Here is a 12,453-nt window from a genome sequence, read left to right as displayed (position 1 = left end):
TAAGGTTTATAAATATAATTAGGTTATCCCTATTTAAGAAAATAAGCATTATGCATGGTATATAATTTTAACTTATGATCACATTTGAGTGTTCCAAACATGAATCATGTGATAACAGATTATTTTTAAAATCTATAATGATGTTCATAATGACACATAAAATTATCAAAAAAAGGGTAATCACCATTGAATAGAACTTATCTACACCGCATAATGGCAATCATACAATAATGAGAAATTGTCACCTTTATTGATCAATATCTATCATCTAGCATGCAATTATAAAACATTCCAGACAATTTAACTGGTGTGGAACTGCTAATTGTCTGATCAACTTCAACATCAGCCGAAGAGTCATAACAGCACTCCACTAGCAACTAGCCATTGGCAACATCAAAAAGGAATGCCCCACTTGCAATGATCAATCCGTTTGATGGTACCACAAGAAAAACAGAAATTATATGTACAAAAAAGGTGGCATCCACATGGGTTGCAAGATGGGACCCTCATAAAATCAGTAAATCATACCCAAAAAGAAAACCATTCCAATTGTCCATGGAACCAAAAGCTCCAAGAGCTCAAACATTAGAATTACCTGCATGACCCCAAGCCAAACTCAGGCCATTATATGTTCAGTCCTCATTTCAGATCAACATATAGGAATAATCATAAAGGAAGCAGGACTTATAATACCACAAACAGTTTAACATCCTTGATACAACCCATAAAAATTGTTACTTGTTGCACATGAACAATAATCCCCAACTCATAGATCAATATTGCAGAGTTGGTGGTGAACGGAGCATCAAGCTCAAAATATACACAACTGGATCTAGTAAACCTACACATCTTCAAATCTAAACTCTCATTTTGCATCAAACAAGGGTTTGATCTCTGAACCCAATTTTTGACACGGCATCCAAATGGGGCCAAATAGAAGTGCATTAAACTTTCCGGTAAACACTGATTAACTGAGATTCACAGGCAGTAGTAAAATGAGATAAAAATCCAGTCACTTGATGAGATAGAACAGTCGACCAGAAAGCCTCCTTCATGAAGAATATAATGGCTATGATACCACATGTTATCAGGTGGTTTCAATTTCCCAAGACCTTTATGCATCTGAAACCATGGAATTTTAGTAAAATGAGATAAAAATCCAGTCACTTGATGAGATAGAACAGTCGACCAGAAAGCCTCCTTCATGAAGAATATAATGGCTATGATACCACATGTTATCAGGTGGTTTCAATTTCCCAAGACCTTTATGCATCTGAAACCATGGAATTTTTAAGCCAAATGTCTGCCTGTTTGAGCTGCCATTGTGGTACCTTGTTGAAGCTTCAAGAGATCTTGGTTCTTCCTTCATTACTCTCATTTACAGCACTCTAAGATTGGGAAAGATGGAAATGAGTTGATGACTAGGACTCTGTGAAATAAAAGTGGGAACGAAAAGTTCTAACCCGTTGTTACTCATAAAAGTATCACACCTCTCTCGGAGTGACACACTTAATAAAAGTATCACACCCCTCTCGAAGTGACACACTTAATAAAAGTATCACACCCCTCTCCAAGTGACACTTCATAAAAGTATCACACCTTGCAAGATTCCACACACAGGACAAGCGTGATGCACTGTAACTTGGCTATAATGTTAGAGAACACAAGTCCAAAAGAAATTGTACTACACTAGGAGAATATTAAAAGTTTGGGGAGTCGTCTCTCTGAGGAATAAATCCCAAATGAAGAGAGTGACTCATGTATATAGAACTAGGAACATTCTATATATAGCCTAGGTATGATACTTGGTGTTCGTCCAATATTTCAACATCTCTGTAAACCTTCTAAATTATCCTTCCCAGGTCTAGCCAAGCTGAAAAGATATATAGTATCTTCCAAAGATTTCTACACACCTCTGTGGTGGTCTAATCGTTCATGATATTTCAAAGAAGGCAGAAGTATTTAAGGAACTTCGAATTAATCAAACGAAATAAAATTTATGAAATAGAACAACAACAACAACAACAACAAAAAAAACAAAAAAAAATAGTGAAATAACTGACAATTGAGGGGATTGCCATCAATCAGATGGTTTTCGTTGGGACTCTACGAATAAATAAGGGATCAATCTTGCTATTGTTTGTACGTCTATTGAAAACCAGAGATTTTTTTTCCTACTTCTTTATTGTAGAAATATCAGTACTCAACTATTCTGAGGGATTTTGTATGCTATGTCGAAAACTTGCTCACTTTTCTGATTTGTATGTTACCAGTAGGTCAAGAAAGATTCCGACCACAACAGGAAGCAAGATCGGCCACCATTCTCATCACTTTTCTGATGGTTGCAGTTGATGTTTCTCACACAAGCTATTCCACAATGCTCGGCCCAAGGCTTGCACAGTAAGCTCTCAGTTTGTACAAGTGGGACCCATGGCATAGTAATGCAAACCATTGTTTGAACAGACTTGCCACGGATTGCCGATGCCCGAAAGATCCCCCAGACCGAAACATCATAGCCAGAGAAGTGTAACCTTTTTTCTTGTTGCATTTGAGCATTATGTGGTGTTCTCTTTTTTAAGCATAGGTTTCTTTGCCACAAATTTAAGAATTAACCTTTCAAAACTGGGATGCATGTGCCAAAAACAGTGAGGCCCTTCACACCAATGGTTTAAATTAATCAACCACCGACCCCACTAGAATCAACTGAAAACACAAGGTGCAGCCCATACATTTGGTGGGAGAGAATTGTAACTACCACTTTTCACACTAGCATAAACACCACAATGAGTTCACAGAAGAATCCCAGCCAGCCACCACTTGCCTCTGCATAAGGCTGTAAAGGGGCTGGGCAGGCCCATTGGGCTACCAATGTCAGTCCACAAGCCAGGGTTGGGTCTTACTTTCAAACTCATGGACCAAGGTTGATGCTGATTTGTCAAGCCCAGTAAATGAATTGACTGGGAACTAGCTAGAGCCGATGACATTTGAGGCTGGCTGGAGCCTGAAATGAGGTCTGAATCTGAGCAGAGAATGAAAAATAACCGCAGTTCACATTATAGTATGAGATTCGCGTTGATAGCATGCATGTTTAGTGCTCGAGTGGAGCGAAGATGGTTAGTCAAACAAGGCATAACGCAATGGTCAGTGAAAGAGTTCCTAGACTAAGCTTGAGTTTGTGGTGTGTAGAATATCCATGGTGGAATCCACCATATCAATGGATTGGATCTTTTGAACCATAGGCCACCGAAACAGAGCAGAAACACAAGGGTACCATACAGTGGCTGACCCAAGCATTTATGCAATACCTCAACTGCCAAAATGAAAACAAAGACGTTGATCATCACAGAGAAAACTTGCCAAGAAATAAAAAAAGCTCTTCCGAATTTCATCATTTATATTCATGCTTTATAAAGCCATTGCCACCTTTCTTCATCCCTCCATTTTGTTGCAACAAAACCGAAATAGATACAACAAGTAGAAAGAAAAGATAAATATTATAATTTCCCCTCAGATTCAGTTTCTTTCCTTTTGATACAGGAAAAAAATAATAATCTTACTAGATCATGGCCCACCCCAGCCCACTCTTTTGGGGTGTGCTCAATGTTACAAAAAGGAACCCTAGCCTCGGATACATTGTGATCTACACAGCAGTTGACAAAAGTGAAACTCCGTTGCAGTTTTGATCTAAAGAAATGAGGAATACCTTCTAGTTGAAATCATTGATCAGATCAGACGTTGAACCGAAACAGCATTACATCACCTTCCTGTACAATGTAGTCTTTCCCCTCGGACCTCAACTGCATTAACACAAAATGGCCCATGTCAATTTCCATATGGTGGTTTTCTGCATGTTGACACATGAATGCACACTTATCAGGATCAGGGTTCAAAAAATCCGTATTTAATGCAGGTGTTGGTTTTTCAGAAAACCAACACATGTCGGCCAATATGAAATGTGATGGCCAATTATTCTGAATTATGCTTAGGATGCACGACTATTCTCTACATGAGTTTTTATAAAGGAATGCCGTAATGCAGGAAAGCTACCAGCACAGCACCTACTTACAAGTCCTTTCTCCCTTGCAGCTGCTAGCGAACCAGCTGCAATGAAATCATCATACGCCACCTGAACACACCCACAAATCATACTCGATTAGAACACTACAATATAAGGTTCCTGATTGAATTTGTGAATGAAGTGTCCCTTTGGTGTTCATAGTTCCAAGGTTGATAGGATGCACTAGGGTCAAAAATTGTTGAAATAAGAGTGGGAGTTTTGCCCCTCAGGCCTAAACCACATTTTTGGGCTGGTAGAAAGCAGAAAGCCAGCATACCCAAGGCAGGTTGGGTTTTCTGCACCGCCCCAAACACCAGACCCACTAGATTAGCTTTGGAAGCCCTGTCAACCATGATATGAAGTTACACCCAATGCAACCTAAAATAAGCAGCCACATACATGCATTCACTAGTCAAATCTTACAACTGTATCAGCATTGAAAAATCCTAATCACAGACCTTATATGGAGAATTTTATGAGGTTTCAGAATGATTTCCTTCAGAAACATAATAACTTATTTAGAAAGGCCACTCCTAAGTGCGTGTTTGGATAGAGAATTACGATGGTATTGTAAAGTAATACCCTTGCATCGATTGGATACGACCTGCAGCAGTTAAAATTTGGCTGCTCGATTATTGTGACGCTCCATTGCTGTATTTCACCTCTCTGCTGCCAAATCCAGGAGAGGATTATGCCCGGATTTCAAGCACAGGAGAATTGACTGCTGCAGAGTCTGGTGTTTGACGGTCTACAAATGGCAGTGCACATCTGCATGGCCTATAGGTTTAAACAGCCATTGCAAGTTTGCTTCTACTAAATGAAAACAGAGGGGAGAGGTGGAGGAGAAGCACTGACTTGGGATGATGGAGCTCCGAACACAGACCTGCAGCTCCCATCTCCGGTCACCGGTGTTCGGAATAGCAGGTGCGCAGCTACAATCACCTTCATCTCCGGCCTAACTCTCTTATTACGGAACTGAATCGCATTCTGTCGGCTTCCTTTGCCGTTTATGGGGCGAAGCCTCACCAGACGTGGTCATTGAAATACAGAAATGCACATAATCTGGGAGGGTGGCATTTTATCCACTTAAATCATGGCTAGATCATAACTGCCGGTGGTGGCTGTGGGTTTCTTACCCAATGCCCCTTATCAACCTAGCCCGTGTTTAACAGAGGTCACTTCTCCCCCATATGCACCGGAGATGGGGAAGACCTCACATGCATATCAGCCCTCCATGGAGGTGGTTTTTGTCATCAAACTAACTTGTGTAGATTTCCAGATCTGTTCATCGCTTAGGCCGAAACAACTGCAACCAGGGCCTCACAGGGTCATCTTCCTTTCCATGTAACTTTGGCCAATGTTCATTAACTAAAGAGATCGAACTTGCTAATGCTGCAATCTTGCCAATGCATGCTGAACAAGATGGCTATATTAAAAGAACGTGGTTATGCCCTTATCTGAACAACCACCATCGAGGCGTGCCACGCATAAGCAGATTAGATTGTTGAAATATCTAAATGCAGGTTAATGGGCTAGAATCTTGAAGTAGCCCTCTAACACATTGGTCTCTATGTAAAGAATGGATTAATTTAATGAAGCTGAACATGATCTGATTGATTTTACTCCATGCTATGCCTACTGGACTGTTGTTGCCAAACCAGTAACATGAATGGTTATGATGTCTTTTTATGTACCATTTATGGTTTACCGGGGCCAACTTGTGTGGGGAAGCCTAACGATGATTCGTGTGGGGAAACCTAACAATGATTGGATTCCTGCAGGTAAAGGTAGGAAGATGAGCTCCGTTAGGTCCCATAAGACAAAGGGGGGAGGGTGGGCTTCTTCTAGATCTTCCCACTCTGTAGGTTGGGTTTCCTGAGGAATGGATGGACGTCAACTTCTCACGGATTTTTGGACGTGGGACAGTGCGTGAGGTGGCTATTCCTAGGGTTAAGGGGTCAAGCTACCATCAAGGCTTTGCCTTTGTTAGAATGGAGCTGGAGGAAGATTGTACGAAGGCCATTGATGGCTTGAATGGTAAGAGGTTCAACAGGACAGAATTAAGAGTCTAGGTGGCCCAATTTGGGCCTAGTAAGGTTAAATAGTAAGGGGGAAAAGGGGGAGAAGAAAAGCCATGGGCCAAAATATCACGGTAAGGGGGTCGCTTTTGTTAGTAGTTCTTCCTTGGAGGTAGTGATGGTTGGGAACTCCCAGGAGGTCAATCCGATGTTGTTTAAAGGGGCGCTATTGGGGAACTTCAAGCCGGGTACCCTCGGGTCTTCTTTGGCTCTTGATCCTAATGAGGGTCGAATCTAGTCCCAAATCATGTTGAACTCATTATTACAAAGTGAGTTTCCTACCATCCCTGAGCCCAAGTTAGTTTTTGGTGTCAAAGTCGACCATTATTTTCAAACCCTGTGTCGTCAATAATGCTTGGGCCAATTTGAAATGGTGTAGGCGGCTTCCCTTGAGTAAGGATTCTCTTTAGTTGATCTTGTTCTTTGGCTTCATCTATCCCGTAATCTTCTTAAAGAGAACTAACTCCTTTGTCAGCTGGAGGAGTTGGTATTCTAGGTTTCTCTCCATCCCTCAATTACTATTGATCAGGCCGTGTTTTCTGGCCAACACAGTATCTGGTTAGGTGGGAGGAATGGTCCTTGTTTGGGACAGAGGTCGTCTGGTTTTCCTTATTCGATCTACCTCTTGAACTTTGGTTTGATGATGCCTTTGTGGCAACGAGCTCCTGGTTGGGCGAGGTGAGGATCATCGATGAGGCTACAGACTGTTGGTACGAATTGTGGTGTGCTAGGATCTGTGTCCGTAGGAAGAAATCCTCGCTGACCTTGGAGTCTATTGAAGTTAAGGTCAGAGAGGTCAAATTCTTCGTCCAGGTGCAACGTGTAGGTGGGGTGGTTCTGGTTTCAACCTCTACTTCCACCAATTTTCATGGTAGTAGGGCTAATTTTCCTGCGTATTCCCAAAGGGGGAACGATGTACGCGTTCCTGTTCTGTACTCCGCAATCCAACAGACCAATAGTCTCCCACATGCAGTTCGTTTGTGTCTCCTTCAAACTATGGGGGTTTAGGTGCCTGCGTGGAGTTGGCTCTAATAGTGTTCATGCTCCTTACAATTGTCTAATTGCATGGTGTCGTTGTGGCCATATGTCAATGATCGTAAGCGATGCTTATATGATGGGATAGGACCCTCTAGTAGGAGTGCCAAGATTGATTTCCCGGGGCCCCTTCGAGATCTAGGGTTGCAATCTTTGCCATGTGGAGCCTATCAGGGCCCACCCTAGTGTCCTCCCACTAGCTTCGTAGGAGTGTTACACGTCCTGTAGTGACAGTGGTTCCCGAGTAGGCGTCAAGCCAAATGACCTCAATATCTTTGTATGTGCTTCCTTCAGCATTTAATGGGTCTACTAAGTTGCCTTCTCCAAGAGTTGCATGTGGTCCCTGTGGATGTTGCCGCAAGCTTTAACGCTCTTTTTTGGTTCGATGCGTGCTCCTTTGCCTAATGTCATTAAAGTTGACAATTCGAGAGAGATTAATGTTGTTGCTATGTATTAATGGCGCCGCATACCCAACCTATCAGCATTAACCACATGTTTCGTCGGTTGTCAAGGGTGGCTAAGCCAACCCGATTGTCAATGAGATTTCTCTCCCACCTACCTAGATGATCATTTTGAGGAGAGGTCGACCAGATCCTCTCTCCCAATAGAGGGAATGTATTCCACCCCTCCCTGAATTAGAGATTGTTGCCGAGTTAAGTATGGTGGTGGAGTCAATTAATTTGTTCCATTCCTCTCATGACTCTTCTCCTTCTTTAGCTCTCAACCCTTTTAATTTGCTTCCTAGAGTGGGTATCCTCTACAGTGAGTGCTCCGAGACCCCCTCTCCTGGTCATTTAGAGTTTTTCTAGACCCCCTCTTTTGGGATCAGGATAGGGAGGCTCGTTACTGCCAGTCGAAGTTTCGAGTGGTCCTAGTGGATGCCTTGGTGGTCATCCCTTTTTGTCTAAAGTATCACCTCCAGGTCAGCATAAGTCGGACTTCCGGGTCCCTTAGTTCACATAATGGGGGCCTCCCCGGTGGTTGTTTCTAATGACTTTGAGGCACGAAGCTTACTCTGTCAGGAAGAAGTGGAGGTCCTTACTGCTATAGTTAGAGGGAAGAGATGTCAAGGATGTCCTTGGCCACGTGGGTTGACTATTAGGGGTTGTTTCGCGGATAAGGTGGAAGATTATGTCGAGTTATTCCTTACGGTTGAAGATAAGGGTATTAGAATCTCTCCAAAGATGTTTTAGCATCGATCTCCACAGTCTGGGAAAGGTTGTATAGAGAGGATTAATCTTGGTGTAGGTCCGAAAGGGAATTGGAGGGTATTCCTAAGATGGAGAGGAGTGGAGGGGTTAGGCTAGTACCTTAATGAAGATCATACCTTGGAATGTTTGAGGGTTAGGGTGCCCCGATAGACACATCTAAGTAAAAGATGTGTAGGAGATTTAAAGCCATCATAGTTGTTCTTCAGGAAAAGCTCCAATTGGATTCTGATAGAGTTTGTTTGAGGTCGTAAAGCGGTCGACTTAGTGGTCCTCAAGTCAGTCAGGTGGGCGGGTGGTATCATCCTCCTATGGCATCTGAGGCTTTGGGCTAAGGAGGATGTGTGGGTTAGTCGATTTTTAGTAAACGCAGTTTTCTGAGGGGTCTCTTTAGGGTTTAGATGGATCTTCTCTAGTGTATATGGCCCTAATTAACCTTCCTTAGGGCCCTCTTTCTAATCTAGGAGTTGTCATAGACTTATGATTGGTGGTTGCTTCCCTAGTGTGTAGGTGATGATTTTAATGCCATCCAGTTTGTCCATGAGAAGTTGAATCATAAAAAGGTTTCTAGCAGCATGAGATGTTTTGTCGATTGGATTTTGAAGCACGACTTGGTGGACCTCCCGATGGGAGGCGTGAAGTTCACCTAGTCTAATGGTCAGTCAGTCCTTGCTATGTCCCTTCTTAAACAGTTTTTGGTATATTATAGATGGGTTCAACTTTTTCCTCTTTCAAGGCAATGGGGCCTTCTAAAAATTGTTTCCAATCACTGTCCTATCCTTTTTGAAGTTGAGGAGATGAATTGGGGCCCCAAGCCCTTTCGATTTGAGCTTGCTTGGCTTGAAGTCAAAGGTTTTCAAGACCTTATTATCAATTGGTGGTCTTCATTCAATGTGTTGGGCTGGATTGGTTTCTTTTTATTTAAGAAGCTTCATTCGATGAAATCCAAGCTTATTGTTTGGAAGAAGGAAGTTTTCGCCCAACGTGAGCTAGAGCTGGATATTCTACTTAGCGAGATTTAAAATCTTCATGTCAAATAGGAATGCCGCATGTTGTCAGCCAAGGAGAAACCTTCTAGAGATAACTTATCGTTTTCTTATCGCTCCAGGTTGTTTGAAGAAGAAATAAAATGGCGTCAGAGATCCTAGAAATTTTGGTTGAAACTTGAAAGAGGGAGATAAAAATACTAAGTTCTTTCATGGGATATCCGGTAATCGGACTAACGCTAATTGGATTTATTCTTTAATGGTAGAGGGGGTTAAGGCTCTGATAAGAAGTCCATTTGTGGTGAGGCTGTGAATATTTATTTTTATTTTTTTGAGTTACTTTCGGATGAGGGTTGGGAAAGGCCGGTCTTAGAATCTTTCGACTTTCCTTCTGTTTCTTTGGAGCAGGCCAGCATTCTGGAAGCTCCTTCTTTGGAGCAGGCCAGCATTCTGGAAGCTCCTATTTGTCTTGAGGAATTGAAAGAGGCAGTGCGGACCTCGAGTAGGGATAAAACCTCAGGTCCTGATGGTTCTAGTGACTTTTTTCCAAACATTTTGGGATTTAGTGCAATATGAGGTGTTAGCCTTCGCAATAGATTTCTTCGATTCGGTCTCTGTCCCAAAGGAGTTAGGATGCACTTTCCTGGCCCTTATTCCAAAACTGGATGGCACAAATAATTTGAGGAACTTTAGGCCTATCAACCTAATGGTTAGCCCTTATAAAATCCTTGCCAAGGTACTTGGTCAACGAATTAGATTAGTTCTCTCTCTCTCTCTCTCATCTTGCCTTAACAGAGTGTATTCATCTCTAAGAGGCAAATTACCGATAGTGCCCTCATTGCCCATGATTGTACTGACTCTGTAATCGCATGGGAAATCGGGGGGTGGTGTGCAAGTTAGATCTAGAAAAGGCCTATGATATTAGATCTAGAAAAGGCCCATGATAAGGTTAACTAGGGTTTCCTTGATTATTTGTTAAGACAAATGAGCTTTGGAGATAAGTGGAGGAGTTGGATTTGTTGTTACATTTCTTCAGCTCCTTTTCTATATTAATCAATGGCTCCCCTTCTGCCTTTCTTAAAGCTTCTTGGGGCCTCAGGCAAGGGGACTCCCTTTCTCCCTTCCTCATTGTTATTGTTGCGAAAGCCTATCCAAGGGGCAATTTGAAGGGTTATTTCAAGGTTTTGAGGTCTAGAATTAGCCTATCCCTATCAGTCACCTTCAATTCGCAAATGATAATGTTCGGTTTTGTGAGGCCAATGATTTGATGGTGTCCTTTTTGCAGATAGCTATCAGGTGGTTTAAAGTGGTCTTGGGTTTGAGCACCAATCTCTGTAAAAGTGAATTCTTGGGCATTAATATATCTTTAGAGGAGATGAGTTACCTTGATGTATTCTTTGGCTGTAAAGTCATATCTTTTCCCTCCTCCTATCTCAGCCTCCCTCTCTGTCTAAGGAAGCCAGCCTCTCATATCTAGGACATAATGGCTGAACAAATGGAAAGGAAGTTGAGCCCCTGGAAGAACAGGTTGCCTTCTCTAGGGGGTAGGCCTACTTTTACCAAATTGAACCTTTCCAATCTTCCCCGATATTTTATATCCTTATTTTGATGCCCGAAGTCAGTGATAGAGAGTATTAATAAGCTTGGAAGGGATTTCTTGTGGCAAGGAGGTGCGGCAAAGGGTAAATTCCATCTCCTTAAATGGAGTGAGGTCAGTTGGCCCTATTCCAAAGGGAGTGTTAGGATTCAGAGGCTGGAGGAAGCTAATTTGGGCTTGTTGGGTAAATGGCTGTGGTGTTTCAAAGCAGAGGTTACAACTTTGTGGAGAAAACATTGTTGCTTCTAAGTATGGCACCTCCTCTAGTTGGTGGATCAGGGGCTCCTTATACTGGGCCTCTTTCCTCAATAAAGTTGTGGCCTGCGTTGCCCCCAAGGTTTTACAAGGTTATAGCTTTGTCGTGGGGGAAGGTTTAGGGTGAGTTTTTGGGACGACATCGGGTTTGGTGACTCTCCTCTGAGATCGGTCTATCCAGCCTTAGCTTTTCTTTGCCTTGAGGAAAACATTTGTTACTATATGCTTTTCCCTAGACATAGGTAGTGTTTGGGTTCCCTCTTGTAGGAGGAACTTGAATGAGGTTGAATTCAGTGATCCGCTTAGTCTTCTTTCTCGTTTGCAAGGGATAGCACCTTCCCCAAGATAGGTAAATGCTATGGTGTGGAGTTTTGCTAGTTCTGGAAGGTTTTGGCGAGATAGATGTATTAGCTCCTTTCTCGATCAATTCAAAGGGGTGACGACATTCCACGACTCATGTTTGATTGTATGGGGTTCCTTTAAGATTTTTGTGTTTGCTTGGTTGGCAGAGAGGAGCAAAATTCTTACCATTAATAACCTATGGAAGCATTCAATGATTTTGCCAAACGTGTGCCTCCTTTATCTCCAAGACGAGGAGTAGGTTGATCATGTCTTTCTTCATTGTCCCTTCGCTAGAGAAGTGTGGGCTGGTATCTTCAATCTTTCAACAATATTGGGTTACGCCATGTTCAATTAGTGCCTTGTTTAAGGTGTGGCATGCTTCAGGTGGTGGAAGTCTCGGGCAACATAAAGGGAGACTTGCACAGTTGGCAAGGTATTCCATAACAGTAACGATGGCCATAACGGCCACCATCGTAACTTTTACGATACAGGTCGTAGCAGCTGTTACCGCCCCATAACGGCCGTTACATTCTCTTTTTTAATTGGAAAACTTTTTTAATTGGAAAAAAAAAAAAACCAAAAAACCTATATATACCTCATAAGGTTGAAAAGAAAGTTTGAAAAACCTGTATCTACCTTATAACAAACCATTACGAGGCTATTATGGCCTTTACAGGCGACATAACGGGGCCATTAAGGGCAGTTATGAGTTATTTTTTCCCATAACGGTTGTTAAGGCAATTACGACCCCGTAACGTGTAACGGTTGCCATCGTTACCTTTACGTAACAACCTTTATAACACACCATGGTTGTTGGCCTTCCTTTGGATGGTGTGCCTTGAGAGGAATGCTTGTTGTTTTGGGAACCTTATAGCTTCCCGGTTGGGGGATTGTG

At 42.4% G+C, this 12,453-nt stretch overlaps 1 protein-coding gene across 8 annotated transcripts in view; it reads right to left on the bottom strand.

Moving 5' to 3' along the window:
* Positions 1-228: 228 nt before the first annotated feature.
* The window catches only part of LOC131248570 (uncharacterized), a 74,307-nt gene continuing 62,082 nt past the window's right edge, over positions 229-12,453 (bottom strand). Inside the window, exons 10-13 of one of the 8 annotated variants that reach the window (XR_009172304.1) lie at positions 4,063-4,126; positions 3,704-3,797; positions 1,464-1,599; positions 229-595 (exon numbers count right to left, since the gene is read on the bottom strand). Coding sequence is in view for 4 of the 8 variants with exons in the window: in XM_058248920.1 (XP_058104903.1) it covers positions 3,729-3,797; positions 4,067-4,126 (129 nt within the window). In the remaining 4 variants the exon portion in view is untranslated. Of the gene's footprint in view, positions 596-1,463; positions 1,600-3,366; positions 3,798-4,058; positions 4,127-12,453 lie in introns of those variants that run through there. The other 7 variants (XR_009172306.1, XR_009172296.1, XR_009172297.1 and 4 more) reach the window with 7 other exon arrangements.

Source organism: Magnolia sinica, chromosome 1, assembly GCF_029962835.1.
Source record: "Magnolia sinica isolate HGM2019 chromosome 1, MsV1, whole genome shotgun sequence".
NCBI classification, from domain to species: Eukaryota; Viridiplantae; Streptophyta; class Magnoliopsida; order Magnoliales; family Magnoliaceae; genus Magnolia; species Magnolia sinica.
The sequence above is the reverse complement of the archived record's forward strand: the minus strand, read 5'-3'. Positions and strand labels throughout refer to the sequence as shown.